Consider the following 20808-nt stretch of genomic DNA (forward strand, 5'->3'; position numbering starts at 1 on the left):
AATAGAAGAACATCAGACCCTAAATAGAACATCAGACCCTAAATAGAACATCAGACCCTAAGAAGGAGAACATCAGACTCTAAAAAGAAGAACATCAGACCCTAAAAAAAAGAACATCAGACCCTAAATAGAACATCAGACCCTAAATAGAACATTAGACCCTAAAAAGAAGAACATCAGACCCTAAATAGAACATCAGACCCTAGAAAGGAGAACATCAGTCCCTGAAAAGGAGAACATCAGACCCTAAAAAGGAGAACATCAGACCCTAAAAAGAACATCAGACCATAAAAAAAGAACATCAGACACCAAAAAGAAGAACATCAGACCCTAAATAGAACATCAGACCCTAAAAAGGAGAACATCAGACCCTAAATAGAACATCAGACCCTGAAAAGGAGAACATCAGACCCTAAAAAGGAGAACATCAGACCCTAAAAAGAAGAACATCAGACCATAAAAAAAGAACATCAGACACCAAAAAGAAGAACATCAGACCCTAAATAGAACATCAGACCCTAAAAAGGAGAACATCAGACCCTAAAAAGGAGAACATCAGACCCTAAAAAGGAGAACATCAGACCATAAAAAAGAGAACATCAGACCCTAAAAAGAACATCAGACCCTAAATAGAACATCAGACCCTAAATAGAACATCAGACCCTAAAAAGAAGAACATCAGACCCTAAATAGAACATCAGACCCTAGAAAGAACATCAGTCCCTGAAAAGGAGAACATCAGACCCTAAAAAGAAGAACATCAGACCCTAAAAAAAAGAACATCAGACACCAAAAGGAAGAACATCAGACCCTAAATAGAACATCAGACACCAAAAAGAAGAACATCAGACCCTAAATAGAACATCAGACACCAAAAAGAAGAACATCAGACCCTAAATAGAACATCAGACCCTAAATAGAACATCAGACCCTAAAAAGAAGAACATCAGACCCTAAAAAGGAGAACATCAGACCCTAAAAAGAAGAACATCAGACCCTAAATAGAACATCAGACCCTAAATAGAACATCAGACCCTAAAAAGAAGAACATCAGACCCTAAATAGAACATCAGACCCTAAAAAGGAGAACATCAGACCCTAAATAGAACATCAGACCCTAAAAAGGAGAACATCAGACCCTAAAAAGGAGAACATCAGACCATAAAAAGGAGAACATCAGACCCTAAAAAGAACATCAGACCCTAAATAGAACATCAGACCCTAAAAAGAAAAACATCAGACCCTAAATAGAACATCAGACCCTAGAAATAACATCAGTCCCTTAAAAGGAGAACATCAGACCCTAAAAAGGAGAACATCAGACCCTAAAAAGAAGAACATCAGACCCTAAAAAAAAGAACATCAGACACCAAAAAGAAGAACATCAGACCCTAAATAGAACATCAGACACCAAAAAGAAAAACATCAGACCCTAAAAAGAAGAACATCAGACACCAAAAAGAAGAACATCAGACACCAAAAAGAACATCAGACACCAAAAAGAAGAACATCAGACCCTAAATAGAAGAACATCAGACACCAAAAAGAAGAACATCAGACCCTAAAAAGGAGAACATCAGATTCTAAATAGAACATCAGACCCTAAAAAGAAGAACATCAGACCCAAAAAAGAAGAACATCAGACACCACAAAGAAGAAAATCAGACACCAAAAAGAAGAACATCAGACCCTAAATAGAACATCAGACCCTAAAAAGAAGAACATCAGACCCTAAAAAGGAGAACATCAGACCCTAAAAAGAACATCAGACCCTAAAAAGGAGAACATCAGACCCTAAATAGAACATCAGACCCTAAAAAGGAGAACATCAGACCCTAAAAAGGAGAACATCAGACCCTAAAAAGAAGAACATCAGACCCTAAAAAGGAGAACATCAGACCCTAAATAGAACATCAGACCCTAAAAAGAAGAACATCAGACCCTAAATAGAACATCAGACCCTAAAAAGGAGAACATCAGACCCTAAATAGAACATCAGACCCTAAAAAGGAGAACATCAGACCCTAAATAGAACATCAGACCCTAAAAAGGAGAACATCAGACCCTAAAAAGGAGAACATCAGACCCTAAAAAGAAGAACATCAGACCCTAAAAAGGAGAACATCAGACCCTAAATAGAACATCAGACCCTAAAAAGAAGAACATCAGACCCTAAATAGAACATCAGACCCTAAAAAGGAGAACATCAGACCCTAAATAGAACATCAGACCCTAAAAAGAAGAACATCAGACCCTAAAAAGAAGAACATCAGACCCTAAAAAGAAGAACATCAGACCCTAAAAAGAAGAACATCAGACCCTAAAAAGAAGAACATCAGACCCTAAAAAGAAGAACATCAGACCCTAAAAAGAAGAACATCATTCACTCATTTATTCACTCAAACCTACCACAGCCAAACATCCACCCACTGCCCCACCACGTAAATCCTGTGTGAAGTATAATTAGATTTATAGACATGATGAACAGAAGCCGTGTTTAGACTCAGAGGGAGGAGTTATTTCCTGAACAAGGTCTCAGTAGCTGCTGAACCTTCAGCTGTAAGTGCTGTGATCTGTTTGATGATCTGATGGAGGAAGATCAAAGAGCTGATGGATCTATTAGATCTCTCTCCCTGATGCTCTTTGTTCTTCTGTTCTATCGATTCGGGGAACTGCTGAGGGTACTGAAGGGAGAAAACGCTGAAATTCTGGAGCTCTCTTACCTATCCTACCTATCCTACCTATCTAGCCTGGACGCCCAACCTGAGGAAGGTTCGAGGTCGTGCCAAGCTTCTTTCACTCCAAATTATTGAGATCACTGTGGTCCTGGGAACACACAGAGGACCACCGGTCCTGATCCATGTCCCACCACTCGAATCACAGACATCTTCAGAACCTGGGTTCCATCCGGCTTCAGCTTTTTATTTTTGCCTGCATGGAATTCTTGTAAAAAGTCGCTGCACCTCGTTTAACTGCTCCTGGGTGTAAGTGAGGGTGTGAGCGGGTGAACGTGTGATGCCCTGTGATGGATTGGCACTCCGTTCGGGTCTCCTGTATACATCTTTAGCATAGAATTGAGCTAAATAGAATTTACACTATAACCATCATGTGCACCATGTAAACAAAGAAATAAAATAGAAACCGTCCCACTAGATTTAACACCAGCCGGCATCTTTTGGCGTCCTTCATCGTCTCCCAGGAACATTTAGCCTTTAGCATGACGGAGCCCCTTGTTCTGTACTTGTTAGCTGTCTGATTAGCCTTTAGCTACTTAATGAGCTGAACAAAGTGAGGTGGAGAGTTAATGCCCGCTTGGAGGGTGGGCTGCGGTTTTAAATCGTCTTGTGTTGTGTGACTCGTCTCGTGGACGTCCGTGTTGTATTTATTACACGGCGGGAGCATTTAAGTGCGACGTTTTGGCTTAAACGTTCAGACACTCGAGCAGAGAGCAGCCGGCTGTTAGAAAACGCTGAGGAACCGAGCCAGGAGCTTTTCGTTATAAAAGCTGATGTGTGCAGCGGACGTTTTATTACTCGATTGGTTTCCAAGTACCTACAGAAATATAAATCAGGATTTGGATTAAATCGGTTTGATTCACGCTGCAGGATCAGAGGATCAGATTTTCCACTTATTGTTGTTTGTATTGTTTTGTAGTGCTCTTACTTCATAGCAAGAAGGCCTTGGGCTCTATTCCCTGACCAGGGTCCTTTCTGTGTGGAGTTTGCATGTTCTCCCTGTGTCTGTGTAGGTTCTTTCTTGGAGCTCCCTCAAGTACAAAGTCATACAGTCAGGTTAATTGGAGCTACTAAAAATTGCCCAGTGTGTGTGTGTGTGTGTGTGTGTGTCTGCCCTGTGTTGGTGACCTGTCCGACATGTTTTCTACCTTTTTCCCCAATAAATCAGACCCTCTGTGACCCTGACCAGGATAAAGCACTGATTAAACAGACTAAATGAATAAATGCAGGGATAAATAGTGTGAATAAATGTGAGTTTATAAATGAGTTTGAGTGTGTGAGTGTGTGTGTGTGTATGTCAGTGAGTATTTGTGTATAGGTGTGTGCGTGTGTGTATATGTGTGGGAGTGTGTGTGGGGTGTGTGTGTGTGTCAGTGTGTGTGTATGTCAGTGAGTATTTGTGTATAGGTGTGTGCGTGTGTGTATATGTGTGGGAGTGTGTGTGGGGTGTGTGTGTATGTCAGTGAGTATTTGTGTATAGGTGTGTGCGTGTGTGTATATGTGTGGGAGTGTGTGTGGGGTGTGTGTGTGTGTCAGTGTGTGTGTATGTCAGTGAGTATTTGTGTATAGGTGTGTGCGTGTGTGTATATGTCAGTGAGGGTTTGTGTGTGAGTGAGTTTATGTGTGTGTGTGTGTGTGTGTGGGAGTGAGTGTGTATATGTGAGTATGTATGTGTGTGTTTATGTGTGTGTTTGTGTATGTGGGAGTGTGTTTATATGTGTGTATATGTAAGTAAGTATGAGTGTGTATATGTAGTGAGTGTGTATGTATGTGAGTGTGTACATGTGTGTATGAATTCATGTATGGGAGTATGTGTGTGTGGGAGTGAGAGTGTGTGTGTGTGAGAGTGTGTGTATGGGAGTGTATGAGAGTGTGTATGTGTGAGTGAGTGTGTGTGTGCATGGGAGTGTATGTATGTATGTGTGAGGTTGTATGTGTGTGTGTATGTGCGTTTATGGATCTGAGTGTGTATGTGTGTTTGTGACTGAATATGAGTTTGTGTGAATGTATACATATATGTGTGTGTGTGTGTGAGAGAGACTGTGTGTGTGTATGTATGAGTGAGAGTGTGTGTGTATGGGAGTGTGTTTGTGTGTGTATGTATGGGAGTGTATGAGTGGGTGTGGGAGTGTGTGTATGAGTGTTTGAACCCTGTGGAGGTCGGGTGGTCTATGGGTTCCTCTGTCCCTCAGCAGGTCGATGCTCAGATCTCAGGACCGTGAGCTCAGAGCGACGCTTCATTCACATCTGTTTATATTTTTACTCTGTGGTGTAAAATCTGCTCCCAGTTCATCCCAGTGAGCCACAGGAAACCAGTCCCACTTCAAAAAATAATCACAACCAGTCCTGCTGAACACCACTCACTGAGTTCTACGTTTCAGCCACAGCCATCACTAACAGAGCAATAACATCACTGATATAACATTAATGCTTTCCTTCTAACTTTGTTCCAACAGTTTGGGGAAGGTCCTGTCCTTGTTTTAGCATGACCGCCCTGACCTCAACCACATTCAATACCTCCAGGATGAACTGGTGCTAGTCTGATCTCTCTTTGGCCTGTGGGCAGGGCAGGGTGCACAAACTTTTATACACAATGTAGCCAAAAGTATCTGGACACCCGACCCAAAGCTTGTTGGAATATCCGGTATTAAAATAGAGTGACCTCTGTGTGATCTTAATTCTGAGCAGGCTTCTCACATGATTTTAAAGCATGTCTGTGGGAATTTGTGCCCATTCATTCTGCATATGACTGCATTTATATGGCTGGGCACTGATGTCGGTGTTCCGGTTCATCCCAGAGCCGTCCTCGTGTCCTTGTGTTTCTGGACCTGGCTCTGTGTTCTTCTTCAGTCACACACTCTCATACCTGAGGGGGGTTTAGTATCTCCCATTAACCTGACCGCATGTCTCTGGACAGTGGGAGGGAACCCACACAGACACAAGGAGAACATGCAAACTCTACACTGAAAGGACCCGGACTGCTCCACCTGGGAATCCAAACCATGAGACCCGTGAGAGGCGAGCGCAGGGGGATTTAGTGGGGATTATTAATCCGGTTAGCTGACGTCCTCCACCATCGATGTTCCTCATCGTGGTCCGTATTACACGCCGATCATTAGTGTTTATGGTGTAGACGGGTACACATGGACCCGCCGCATGATTAAAAAAAGAGGAGAATAAAATCCTCTACCTTTGAAAAGCCAAGGAAACGACTTTCCGCAGCAGATGTGTTACTACATCGCCTATTATGTTGCCCATTAAATACGTTCCTTCAACCGCCTATTATTTTCTCCAATAAAAACCGGCTCACTGTACCCTTACGTGTACCCCCCCCCCCCCCCCCCCCCCATCCTTATTTCAGAAAGCATATTTCCGAAACGATGAAATCCGCCTGTATAAAACGAAACATTTGATGTCGTAAATATGAACCAGACGCCGTTTCGGGCCATGTTGAGCCGTCGGATGGGGGTTCGGTGCAGGTGTGGAGAGGGTCGATTCACTTTAATAACTCCGTCCCTTCTGAAAACCTGCCAAACACACACACACACACACACATGCCAGTCTGTCTGCTTGGATCACTCATTGGTAGAGTCGTTAGCACAATCTGGATGTTAGTTAAACCTCTGAAGCTTTACTTCATCACAAAGCTGTGTCGATTTATCGATATGAGAGAATACCATGATCTCTTCACCGACCCCTACAGACGCTAAAGGCTACTAAACAGGGTCCTCACACAGGGATTTAAATGCAATATATTCACCGATCAGCCATAACATTAAAACCACCTCCTTGTTTATACACTCACTGTCCATTTTATCATCTCCACTTACCATAAAGAAGCACTTTGTAGTTCTACAATTACTGACTGTAGTCCATCTATTTCTTTACATACTTTTTTAGCCTGCTTTCACCCTGTTCTTCAATGGTCAGGACCCCCACAGGACCACATATTCCCAGCAATGCAGTGACACTGACATGGTGGTGGTGTGTTAGTGTGTGTTGTGCTGGTATGAGTGGATCAGACACAGCAGCACTGCTGAAGTTTTTAAACACCGTGTCCACTCACTGTCCACTCTATTAGACACTCCTACTATTGCTGCTGTTTGAGTCGGTCATCTTCTAGACCTTCATCTGTGGTCAAAGGAAGCTGCCCACAGGGCGCTGTTGGCTGGATATATTTTGGTTGGTGGACTATTCTCAGTCCAGCTGTGACAGTGAGGTGTGTAAAAACTCCAGCAGCGCTGCTGTGTCTGATCCACTGATACCAGCACAACACACACTAACACACCACCACCATGTCAGTGTCACTGCAGTGCTGAGAATGATCCACCACCTAAATAATACCTGCTCTGTGGGGGTCCTGACCATTGAAGAACAGGGTGAAAGGGGGCTAACAAAGCATGTAGAGAAACAGATGGCCTACAGTAAGTAATGGTAGAACTACAAAGTGCTTCTATATGGTAAGTGGAGCTGATAAAATAAACAGTGAGAGTCTTTGACTTTTTCCAGCACGATATAAACAGTTCCAGTTAGCAGAGACCTGACTGGTTCCCTTTTTTTGTGATTTTATCAACTAGAATCTAGAAACGTTCCCTCAAAGTCGCATAGGACGATCGCTCATGGATCAAATGGAGTTTCTCTTATCGCCGCGTTATTCCGTCAACGTTCTCCACGATGTAATTCCATTAGAAAATCAATTCCAGGTGAGAGATTCGTTGTTTACCGGTGCACGTCGGCGGGAGCAGATGAGGCGGCACTTCATGCACGTCGTGTAATTGATTCAGGACGGGGGGCGCCTGACGCTTTCTCAAGGGCGCGGTGCGGGGATCCTCCGGCCCTCGCGTCCATGTTTTATTCGCATCAATTTGGCTTCATTTGGCACCTTGTTAGCGGAGGACGGGGCTCGGTGAGGGAGAAGGGGACGGTCGCGGCCGCCCTCTCGTTCCCGCCGTCATGCCGCCGTGTGGCAGGGTGTCGACAGGCTTTATTTGCTTAATAGATTCGCCCGGTCTGTCAGCAGCGGGGGCGTGTAGGGGGTTCACCTCATGGTGCTTTTACACTCCCGCATTTTTTGCAGCCGTGCTGTAAATTGGAAGCGTTTCGGCCCACCGAACGTCCACGTCGTCCCGTTTAACCCCGGAACTCAACCCGGATGCCACTTATAGTTGATTTAACTCAAAGCAGCCCACACTTACACACACATCTGGACCAAGTCAGCTTGATGGGTGCGGTTTAACCCTTTAGTCCCAGTCTGCCACCCTCGGGAAGTTCGGGCTTCACCAAACAGTGTGTGGAATTACAAACCGTTTTTATTTTATTCTCTCTCGCTCTCTCTCTCTCTCTCTCTCTCTCTCTCTCTCTCTGTGTGTGTATGTAGGTACGTTGAAGTACATGTGTGATATCCAGACTCCCGTGTGTCCCGTCTGTCACCTTGTACTTCGTACTGATGAGCTGCAGGAGCATGTGGAGCTGGAGATGGAGAAACTCACCCAACTTCACCTCAGGTACCCAAGAGAGCCTCCCTTCAACCATACAAGTACACACAGAGATACACACACACAGACACACATACAGAGATACTCATACAGAGATACACACACACACACACACTCACACACACATATACTGTATACATATACATACATACAGAGATACATACACATATACACATATGCATACAGAGGTACACACACACATACGTACATACAGAGATACACACACAGAGATACAGAGATACACACACACAGATACACACACATATACACATATGCATACAGAGTTACACACACACATATGTACATACATAGATACACACACACAAACACACACACACACACATATATATATACAGTATATATACAGGGGTTGGACAAAATAACTGAAACACCTGGTTTTAGACCACAATAATTTATTAGTATGGTGTAGGGCCTCCTTTTGCAGCCAATACAGCGTCAATTCATCTTGGAAATGACATATACAAGTCCTGCACAGTGGTCAGAGGGATTTTAAGCCATTCTTCTTGCAGGATAGTGGCCAGGTCACTACGTGATGCTGGTGGAGGAAAACGTTTCCTGACTCGCTTCTCCAAAACACCCCAAAGTGGCTCAATAATATTTAGATCTGGTGACTGTGCAGGCCATGGGAGATGTTCAACTTCACTTTCATGTTCATCAAACCAATCTTTCACCAGTCTTGCTGTGTGTATTGGTGCATTGTCATCCTGATACACGGCACCGCCATTGGATGCACATGGTCCTCCAGAATGGTTCGGTAGTCCTTGGCAGTGACGCGCCCATCTAGCACAAGTATTGGGCCAAGGGAATGCCATGATATGGCAGCCCAAACCATCACTGATCCACCCCCATGCTTCACTCTGGGCATGCAACAGTCTGGGTGGTACGCTTCTTTGGGGCTTCTCCACACCGTAACTCTCCCGGATGTGGGGAAAACAGTAAAGGTGGACTCATCAGAGAACAATACATGTTTCACATTGTCCACAGCCCAAGATTTGTGCTCCTTGCACCATTGAAACCGACGTTTGGCATCGGCACGAGTGACCAAAGGTTTGGCTATAGCAGCCCGGCCGTGTATATCGACCCTGTGGAGCTCCCGACGGACAGTTCTGGTGGAAACAGGAGAGTTGAGGTGCACATTTAATTCTGCCGTGATTTGGGCAGCCGTGGTTTTATGTTTTTTGGATACAATCCGGGTTAGCACCCGAACATCCCTTTCAGACAGCTTCCTCTTGCGTCCACAGTTAATCCTGTTGGATGTGGTTTGTCCTTCTTGGTGGTATGCTGACATTACCCAGGATACCGTGGCTCTTGATACATCACAAAGACTTGCTGTCTTGGTCACAGATGCGCCAGCAAGACGTGCACCAACAATTTGTCCTCTTTTGAACTCTGGTATGTCACCCATAATGTTGTGTGCATTGCAATATTTTGAGCAAAACTGTGCTCTTACCCTGCTAATTGAACCTTCACACTCTGCTCTTACTGGTGCAATGTGTAATTAATGAAGATTGGCCACCAGACTGGTCCAATTTAGCCATGAAACCTCCCACACTAAAATGACAGGTGTTTCAGTTATTTTGTCCAACCCCTGTATATATATATATATATATATATATATATATATATATATATATATATATATATATATATATATATGTATACAGAGATACACACACACACACACATACATACATACAGAGATACACACACATACACATATGCATACAGAGGTACACACATATGTACATACATAGATACACACACACACAAACACACATATACCTGTATATATACAGAGATACAGAGAAAGATCACTTAAAGCATTTCACTGCCAGTTGTACTGTGTATTACTATGTATGTGACAAATAAACCTTGATTTGATTTGATTTGAGATACACACACACACACACACACATATACATACAGAGATATACACAGACACACACACACACTCACAAACACATATACATACATACAGAGATACACACACACACACACACACACACACACACACACATATATACATGAACAGAAACTCTAACATGATCGTTGCACATGCTGTTCCAAAACCATTGGCATTGGTACGAATTCCCAGCATCAAACCCTGGACCCACAGCAACCCTGACCAGAATAGAGTGGAAGTAAAAAGATGAAAATCAAACTAAATGTTTTTGTATTAATGGAATTTGCTTTTTTGGTGGGTGGTTACAATGTTTTTGGTGCTCATAATGCATTTGAATTGTGTGTTGCAGTGGGGGCCCCTCACAGACTGAGTGTGTCTCAGCTGGGTTTCCTCAGGTATGAACTTTTATTCTCACCTGCACCTGTATAATCACCCCAAACAGCCGTTCAGTTCTGTAGTTCTGTAGTTCTGAAGGATCGAACCCGTCTCTTTATTTTTCAGTCTGGATTTCCAGGCCATATTAAGAGAGAAGGAGGTTTGTCTGTTTCGTCCCCCGGTCCTGCTGATGAGGCCGTGCATTCGGACAGGTACCAGGTGAGACCCCTGTATTTGACACATTCTTAATATAAATAAATATATATATAGAAATTTTTATAATATATATATATATACACAGGTGCTGGTCATAAAATTAGAATATCAGGAAAAGTTGATTTATTTCAGTAATTCCATTCAAAAAGTGAAACTTGTATATTATATTCATTCATTACACACAGACTGATATATTTCAAATGTTTATTTCTTTTAATGTTGATGATTATAACTGACAACTAATGAAAACCCCAAATTCAGTATCTCAGAAAATTAGAATATTGTGACAAGGTACAATATTGAAGACACCTGGTGCCACACTCTAATCAGCTAATGAACTCAAAACACCTGCAAAGGCCTTTAAATGGTCTCTCAGTCTAGTTCTGTAGGCTACACAATCATGGGGAAGACTGCTGACTTGACAGTTGTCCAAAAGACGACCATTGACACCTTGCACAAGGAGGGCAAGACACAAAAGGTCATTGCTAAAGAGGCTGGCTGTTCACAGAGCTCTGTGTCCAAGCACATTAATAGAGAGGCGAAGGGAAGGAAAAGATGTGGTAGAAAAAAGTGTACAAGCAATAGGGATAACCGCACCCTGGAGAGGATTGTGAAACAAAACCCATTCAAAGATGTGGGGGAGATTCACAAAGAGTGGACTGCAGCTGGAGTCAGTGCTTCAAGAACCACCACGCAAGACATGGGTTTCAGCTGTCGCATTCCTTGTGTCAAGCCACTCTTGAACAAGAGACAGCGTCAGAAGCGTCTCGCCTGGGCTAAAGACAAAAAGGACTGCACTGCTGCTGAGTGGTCCAAAGTTATGTTCTCTGATGAAAATAAATTTTGCATTACCTTTGGAAATCAAGGTCCCAGAGTCTGGAGGAAGAGAGGAGAGGCACAGAATCCACGTTGCTTGTGTAAAGTGTAAAGTTTCCACAGTCAGTGATGGTTTGGAGTGCCATGTCATCTGCTGGTGTTGGTCCACTGTGTTTTCTGAGGTCCAAGGTCGACGCAGCCGTCTACCAGGAAGTTTTAGAGCACTTCATGCTTCCTGCTGCTGACCAACTTTATGGAGATGCAGATTTCATTTTCCAACAGGACTTGGCACCTGCACACAGTGCCAAAGCTACCAGTACCTGGTTTAAGGACCATGGTATCCCTGTTCTTAATTGGCCAGCAAACTCGCCTGACCTTAACCCCATAGAAAATCTATGGGGTATTGTGACGAGGAAGATGCGATACGCCAGACCCAACAATTCAGAAGAGCTGAAGGCCACTATCCGAGCAACCTGGGCTCTCATAACACCTGAGCAGTGCCACAGACTGATGGACTCCATGCCACGCCGCATTGCTGCAGTAATCCAGGCAAAAGGAGCCCCAACTAAGTATTGAGTGCTGTACATGCTCATATTTTTCATCTTCATACTTTTCAGTTGGCCAACATTTCTAAAAATCCTTTTTTTGTGTTGGTCTTAAGTAATATTCTAATTTTCTGAGATACTGAATTTGGGGTTTTCATTAGTTGTCAGTTATAATCATCAACATTAAAAGAAATAAACATTTGAAATATATCAGTCTGTGTGTAATGAATGAATATAATATACAAGTTTCACTTTTTGAATGGAATTACTGAAATAAATCAACTTTTTCATGATATTCAAATTTTATGACCAGCACCTGTATATGAGGCAACTGTGCTACCCACCGTGCCACCTACCCACCTTAATACATGTAATAAAATTAATCACCACTGTAAATTATGTTTAAAATCTCTAAATAAGTTTAAGTGAGATTGCTTATCGGGGGCAGTTGAAGCTCAGTGGTTGAGGTACTGAAATAGTAATCGGAAGGTTGCTGGTTCAAGACCCACGTCTTTACATTTTCAGTGTCAACCTGGCAGTGGTGGGGCTTCAACAAATTTACTAGTCCATTTTTTTATATACAGACAGACAGACAGGTAGATAGAAACACAAACAGATAGACAACTAGACAGACAGATAGTCAGACAGACAGACAGACAGACAGACAGACAGACAGATAGGTAGGCAGGCAGGCAGGCAGGCAGGCAGGCAGACAGACAGACAGACAGAAAGTAAAATTTATTTATAAAGCACATTTAAAATGACAGTCAACCAAAGTGCTGTACAATACAAACATAAAATACCGAGAAATGTAAAAAATTAAAACATAAATAAATACTTAACAAGATTGCACAACACTTAAGTATCAAATGACAATTTAAAAAAGTGTGTTTTCAGTCTTGATTTAAAGACTGTAAGAGAGGGAGCAGACCTAATATTCAGTGGTAGGCTATTCCATAGCTTAGATAGATAGATAGATAGATAGATAGATAGATAGATAGATAGATAGATAGATAGATAGATAGATAGATAGATAGATAGACAGACAGACAGACAGACAGACAGACAGACAGACAGACAGACAGACAGACAGACAGACAGACAGATCTCTTATTCAAAGCTCAAAGCAACCTACAGTGACTTATGGCCCAACAGTGGCAGTGGTGGGGCTTGAACAAGCGACCTTTTGATTACTAGTCCAGTACCTTAACCACCACTGTTGATCCAGTTGTACATGATCGCAATAGTAAGTCGCTTTTGGACAACGATGGTTTCTACAGTTTACAGTGAAGTGTCTCCCTCTGCTGGATGGTGACTGCTGTGATCAGTAAATGTTCCTCTGTTGTTAGATGATGGAAGTAACTGTGATGTGTGATGTTAAAATATGTTGTTGTGTTTGTTTCTCTCAGACGTTTTTACGAGTTCAATCCAACAGACAAACCAGACTCAGCGGTACGGAAACCTTCTCATTATCTCCCCTCTTTCAGTCTTTCAGAATTACGATCATCTCTCATCATCTACCGCAGCGGTTCTTAACCTATTTTCTCTCTTTTTTTTTCTGGTAACCCCTTTACACAGGTTATGATCTTATTCTTACACTTTCAGCTTATCCTTAATGAAGAAGTTTTAGTATTTTTAGATGGAGTAAAAATACACAAACACAGGGCCACAGACTCTTTTGTAATAAAACAAATATAAATTTTAAAGAACAGATCTCCATGATTACTAACTATTCCACTTCTGTTTATCTGAGTGATTAATGATCTATCATCCACAGTGTCGTGTAAACTCAGATTTTGCCGATTTCACTCACCAGTTTATAATCCTAATAGGAAGATTATTCTACTTCTTTAAATTAAACATACCCACTTCCCTCTAGACTCAGCACACCTGAAATCTTCTGCGTTCGCATCTAGTTTACGTTCCTCAGAAGCTGCCGTGCTTATCCAAAAACTGGGGAACGTTAATGTAGGTGTGACGTTAATGTTTTGAGTCGGGGGAAAGAAGACGGGAGAGTTTTAGATCTGTTTTATGTGAGAGCGCCACCCAGAGTTGAAACAGTTTAAGCAGTTTATATTTAAAACCTGATTAATAGTGGGACGACTATACTTTTATTTCTAAAATACCGTGTGGGCCGTTTAAGAAATGGTAACGGGCCACAAATGGTTTGGACATCCGTGATGTAGTGGGTTTACTTCTGGTAAACTGGTGTTGGGAACATCAGCAACTAAATCAGAATATTTCGTAGTTGCCGTCCGTTGACCTTTGCACTTTTGATGTGGACGAATCAAATATGTGTCCATTCTCAAAGAGCCAACGTTGGCTATCAGTAGTTTAAAATAGAGCTGTGACATCACAGAAATCTCTTGTATGCCAACAGCCTATTGATTTAGCCGTCACATTACGTAATGTGATTATTTTTTACTCTTTTACTCTTTTTTTACTCCTGGTTGAGAACATACAGCATTATCATATCGATCCGATTACAGTCAGTACTGGATGAAGTCCTCTGTGGCTCTTTGCTTTTATCACATGGCAGTCCTGACACTGTTATGATTTTTTTGTGTATGTTTCTTTTTGATGACTAGAAATCAGTCGGATTAATAATCTGGTGGTGTAGAAAGCTCTGTAATGCCTTTAAAGTTTGAGGAATGATAAAACAGTTCTGTCTGATTGTCATAATGGTTTCATCAGTGCTTAGAGGCTCTGAGTTCTTTATATTTTTTTAAATTGTATTTATTATTGCCCTGTGATGGACTTGCGACCCATCCAGTGTGTTTCCTGCCTTTTTCCAAGTTAATCAGACCCACATTAGTTTATTTTTTTCATGTTTGGTTAACTTTATTCTATTTTGTTTGAGTGTACATCCAGTTCCTTCCAGTCTGTCCTTGTTTTGATGAGAAAAATGCTGATAACCCTGTGGTGATTTTTTATGTTTTTCTTTTTTTCTGTGAACAGCTCGGATTGGGAAGCTGAAGAGAAGAAAAACAGAGGAAGAGCAGCAGGTACAAGCGAATATCACACACACAGTCAGCGTTCTGCTAGTGCTCTTTTATCTAGATAGATATAAGATAGATGGATAGATATACAGAGATAGAGATGGATGGATATACAGTGTATCACAAAAGTGAGTACACCCCTCACATTTCTGCAGATATTTAAGTATATCTTTTCATGGGACAACACTGACAAAATGACACTTTGACACAATGAAAAGTAGTCTGTGTGCAGCTTATATAACAGTGTAAATTTATTCTTCCCTCAAAATAACTCAATATACAGCCATTAATGTCTAAACCACCGGCAACAAAAGTGAGTACACCCCTTAGTGAAAGTTCCTGAAGTGTCAATATTTTGTGTGGCCACCATTATTTCTTAGAACTGCCTTAACTCTCCTGGGCATGGAGTTTACCAGAGCTTCACAGGTTGCCACTGGAATGCTTTTCCACTCCTCCATGACGACATCACGGAGCTGGCGGATATTCGAGACTTTGCGCTCCTCCACCTTCCGCTTGAGGATGCCCCAAAAATGTTCTATTGGGTTTAGGTCTGGAGACATGCTTGGCCAGTCCATCACCTTTACCCTCAGCCTCTTCAATAAAGCAGTGGTCGTCTTAGAGGTGTGTTTGGGGTCATTATCATGCTGGAACACTGCCCTGCGACCCAGTTTCTGGAGGGAGGGGATCATGCTCTGCTTCAGTATTTCACAGTACATATCGGAGATCGTGTGTCCCTCAATGAAATGTAACTCCCCAACACCTGCTGCACTCATGCAGCCCCAGACCATGGCATTCCCACCACCATGCTTGACTGTAGGCATGACACACTTATCTTTGTACTCCTCACCTGATTGCCGCCACACATGCTTGAGACCATCTGAACCAAACAAATTAATCTTGGTCTCATCAGACCATAGGACATGGTTCCAGTAATCCATGTCCTTTGTTGACATGTCTTCAGCAAACTGTTTGTGGGCTTTCTTGTGTAGAGACTTCAGAAGAGGCTTCCTTCTGGGGTGACAGCCATGCAGACCAATTTGATGTAGTGTGCGGCGTATGGTCTGAGCACTGACAGGCTGACCCCCCACCTTTTCAATCTCTGCAGCAATGCTGACAGCACTCCTGCGCCTATCTTTCAAAGACAGCAGTTGGATGTGACGCTGAGCACGTGCACTCAGCTTCTTTGGACGACAAACGCGAGGTCTGTTCTGAGTGGACCCTGCTCTTTTAAAACGCTGGATGATCTTGGCCACTGTGCTGCAGCTCAGTTTCAGGGTGTTGGCATCTTCTTGTAGCCTTGGCCATCTTCATGTAGCGCAACAATTCGTCTTTTAAGATCCTCAGAGAGTTCTTTGCCATGAGGTGCCATGTTGGAACTTTCAGTGACCAGTATGAGAGAGTGTGAGAGCTGTACTACTAAATTGAACACACCTGCTCCCTATGCACACCTGAGACCTAGTAACACTAACAAATCACATGACATTTTGGAGGGAAAATGACAAGCAGTGCTCAATTTGGACATTTAGGGGTGTAGTCTCTTAGGGGTGTACTCACTTTTGTTGCCGGTGGTTTAGACATTAATGGCTGTATATTGAGTTATTTTGAGGGAAGAATAAATTTACACTGTTATATAAGCTGCACACAGACTACTTTTCATTGTGTCAAAGTGTCATTTTGTCAGTGTTGTCCCATGAAAAGATATACTTAAATATCTGCAGAAATGTGAGGGGTGTACTCACTTTTGTGATACACTGTACAGACAGATAGATAGATATACAGATAGATAAATAGATACATACATACATAGATAGATAGTCAGACAGATAGAGAGAGAGAGACAGACCGACCGACCGACCGACAGACAGATAGATACATACATACATACATAGATACATAGACAGACAGATAGATACATACATACATACATACATACATACATACATACATAGATACATAGACAGACAGACAGACAGACAGACAGATAGATAGTCAGACAGACAGACAGACAGATAGATAGAAAGACACACAGGTAGATAGACAGACATATTGATTGATGGATATAGATAGACAGACAGATTGATTGATGGATATAGATAGACAGACAGATAGACACACAGGTAGATAGACAGACAGACACACAGGTAGATAGACAGACAGACACACAGGTAGATAGATAACTGCACCTCAGCCGCTAACTTTTGTGCTGTGTTTGATGCTAAATGGCTAAAACCTAACATTGGCACATAGCACCAAAATAGCTGATTATATATTATACCTTTAACTTCTCAGTTGTGTGTGTGTGTGTGTGTGTGTGTGTGTGTGTGTGTGTGTGTGTGTGTGTGTGTGTGTGTGTGTGTGTGCGTGTGTGTGTGTGTAGCGAGACGGCGTGTGTGTGGTGGAGGAGAGCTCGGTAGGAGGAGATGAGTACGAGTGGAGTGAACAGAGGAGGCACGTGGTGTCCATCATAACCGGCTTTAGAGGTACACACACACACACACACACACACACACACACACACACACACAGATGGACATCCCATTTCAAAAACAACAGCCACTCATTTGAGAAGCCTTCTCACAAGACTTTGAAGTATGACTATGAGAATTTGTGCCCATTACTTCAAAATATGACAGCATTTGTGTGGCTGGGCACCGATTTTGGTTAAGAAAGACTCAGTTGATGTTCCAGTTCATCCCAGAGCTGTTGAGTGGGGCTGAGGTCAGGGCTCAGTGCAGGACATGGGTCCCCACATCCCAATTCAGACCCATGGGCATTAACATGCCCCCCCCCTCCCTTGCAACCATAACAGAATCCACTCTTGTTAATTGTTCAGGTCAGACACTGATGTTGGACAAGATGTCCTGGCTCACAGTTGACATTCCAATTCATCCCCAAAGGCGTTCAGTGGGGTTGAGGTTAAAACTCTGTGTCGCCCAATAAAGTTCCTCCAGACTGAACCTGAGGGGCAGAACCAGGCTGGAATAGGAAATGGCCTTCCCCAAACTGTTTACACAAAGTTAAAAGCATGCATTTGATTCTACCTCTCTTGGTACAGTGAGAGCCACGGATAAGATCACGTCACAGCTCGGGTTAAATGATTCAGATCAGTTTTAACTTTCCTCGTCTCTCAGGTTTGGTGAGCAGCATGTCGAGGGAGCAGCCGGACAGCGACGTGGACCTGGACGTGGATGGAGATGAGCTGAGTTACGGCCGAGCGCAGTATCCTTCACCTTCTGAAAACGTTTCCTGTTTAAGAAAATGCAAACACATACAGGACAAATTAGCGACGCGGCGGTGTTATTAGGATTTTGGCCCACCACAGAGCAGGTATTATTTAGGTGGTGGATCATTCTCAGCACTGCAGTGACACTGACATGGTGGTGGTGTGTTAGTGTGTGTTGTGCTGGTATGAGTGGATCAGACACAGCAGCGCTGCTGGAGTTTTTAAACACTGTGTCCACTCACTGTCCACTCTATTAGTCACTCCTACCTAGTCGGTCCACCTTGTAGATGTAAAGTCAGAGACGATCGCTCATCTATTGCTGCTGTTTGAGTCGGTCATCTTCTAGACCTTCATCAGTGGTCACAGGACGCTGCACACGGGTGCTGTTGGCTGGATGTTTTTGGTTGGTGGACTATTCTCAGTCCACACAGAGACAATGAGGTGTTTAAAAACTCCAGCAGCGCTGCTGTGTCTGATCCACTCACACCAGCACAACACACACTAACACACCACCACCATGTCAGTGTCACTGCAGTGCTGAGAATGATCCACCACCTAATACCTGCTCTGTGGTGGTCCTGTGGGGGTCCTGACCATTGAAGAACAGGGTGAAAGGATTCTAACAAAGCATGTAGAGAAACAGATGGACTACAGTCAGTAATTGTAGAACTACAAAGTGCTTCTATATGGTAAGTGGCGCTGATAAAATGGACAGTGAGTGTAGAAACAAGGAGGTGGTTTTAATGTTATGGCTGATCGTGCTGATCACTAGCAATCAGGTTAATTGGAGACACTGAATTGCCCAAGGTGTATGAGCGTGTGTGTATGTGTGTCTGCTCTGCGAAGGACTGGCGCCCCATCCAGGGTGTTACTGTGTGCCTTGCGCCCATTGAAAAGCTGGGATAGGCTCCAGCACCCAAGCCCCCAGCGACCCTGATTGGATAAAGCAGTTAAGAAAGTGAGTGAGTGAGATTTTGCAGTACAGGTAACATTTCCTGAGCTCGGCTGTGCAGATACACAGAGGCGGACGTGATCCCGAACATCAGAGACTCCGAGGATACTGAGAAGAATTTAAAGTGCAGGTCTTTCGATTTCTGTCTCTAGATTAATATAGTTTCTCACCACAGGAACGTCACGCAAAGCAATTCCTGACAGCTTCAGGATTCCAGGGTTTAGGATAATCTGTATATTCACTTGCCATAAGAAAAGTGTACATGGAACAGTGGTTGCTTATGCTTAATAGAATCCAAGAACCACTTAGAAAATCTGCCATGGATTAGAACCCTTTAAAATGAGGGTGCTCGAGTGGAGCAGTGGTCTAATTTGCTTTCCCACCATCACTAAGTTCACTCGAGCTCAAGTTTGAACCTCAGTGTCCAACAGGCTGTATTGGCTGTGCCTGAGGGAGGGTTTGGTAGATGCTTTTGTCGTTGCTGCTGCCAGATGCGACCTCTACTGGCTGGTTGAGGCGCCTGCAAGAGAAAATTTCAGTGATTCATAGACCGCGGTGCATGACTCTCCGTACGCGTTACTGCTCTCTGTGAGACTCCTTCTTTGGCAGCTGTGCTATCGACCTGGCCAGACATTCAACAGGCTGTATTGGCTGTGCCTGAGGGAGGGTTTGGTAGATGGGTTTGTCGTTGCTGCTGCCAGATGTGACCTCTACTGGCTGGTCGAGGCAGCTGCAAGAGAAATAGTTCAGTGATTCACAGACCGCAGGGCGTGACTCTGTACGTGTTACTGCTCTCTGTGAGATTCCTTCTCTTGCAAGAGAAAAGAAGATCCGTTATATTAGGAGGAATATTGTGGTTAAGAGGAGAAACTTTAAGGCTTCCAGACCCAACAACACTGTACCTACTGTCAGGTAATCAGGTGCCTTACTAAAGTCCTGAAAAGCAACAAGGTCTTTCAGTAGTGAGGTCAGTGATCCAACCAGAGCTGTCACATAGTCTAGTTCGTGGCTCTCACTGTACCAAGAGAAGTAGAATCAAATGCATGCTTTTAAACAGTTTGGGGAAGGTCATTTCCTATTTCAGCCTGGCTCTGCCCCTCAGGTTTAGTCTACATTTACATTTTCGGCATTTAGCAGATACTTTTATCCAAAGTGACTTACGATCATGACGGAACACAATTGTGAGCAATTAAGGGTTAGGGCCTAGCTCAGGGGCCCAACAGTGGCAACTTGGCGGTGGTATCGCTTGAACCGGCAACCTCCTGATTGCTAGTCGGGTACTTTAACCACTAAGCCATCACTGCCTAGAAGAACTACTCTGGACTACACAGAGCACTGACCTCAACCCTACTGAACGCCTGTGGGGATAAATTGGAATGTTGACTGTGAGGCAGGACATCTTGTTTAACATCAGAGCCTGACCTCACAATGAATAGGCACTCTTCCCAGAAGAGTGGATGCTGTTACAGTCACAAAAGGGTGCAAATTAATGCCCAACAAGCCCCTGGTGTCCACAAACTTTTGACCA

The 20808-nt window shown here is 43.2% G+C and overlaps 1 protein-coding gene across 1 annotated transcript in view; it reads left to right on the forward strand.

Moving 5' to 3' along the window:
* The window catches only part of rnf220b (ring finger protein 220b), a 36512-nt gene that overhangs the window by 11931 nt on the left and 3773 nt on the right, over window positions 1-20808 (forward strand). Inside the window, exons 2-9 of the mRNA XM_062998248.1 lie at window positions 8113-8239; window positions 10504-10549; window positions 10656-10748; window positions 13516-13558; window positions 15065-15111; window positions 17483-17585; window positions 18237-18324; window positions 19342-19404. Coding sequence (XP_062854318.1) covers window positions 8113-8239; window positions 10504-10549; window positions 10656-10748; window positions 13516-13558; window positions 15065-15111; window positions 17483-17585; window positions 18237-18324; window positions 19342-19404 — 610 coding nt within the window. The remainder of the gene's footprint in view (window positions 1-8112; window positions 8240-10503; window positions 10550-10655; window positions 10749-13515; window positions 13559-15064; window positions 15112-17482; window positions 17586-18236; window positions 18325-19341; window positions 19405-20808) is intronic.

Source organism: Trichomycterus rosablanca, chromosome 7 (assembly GCF_030014385.1).
Source record: "Trichomycterus rosablanca isolate fTriRos1 chromosome 7, fTriRos1.hap1, whole genome shotgun sequence".
Taxonomy (NCBI): Eukaryota; Metazoa; Chordata; class Actinopteri; order Siluriformes; family Trichomycteridae; genus Trichomycterus; species Trichomycterus rosablanca.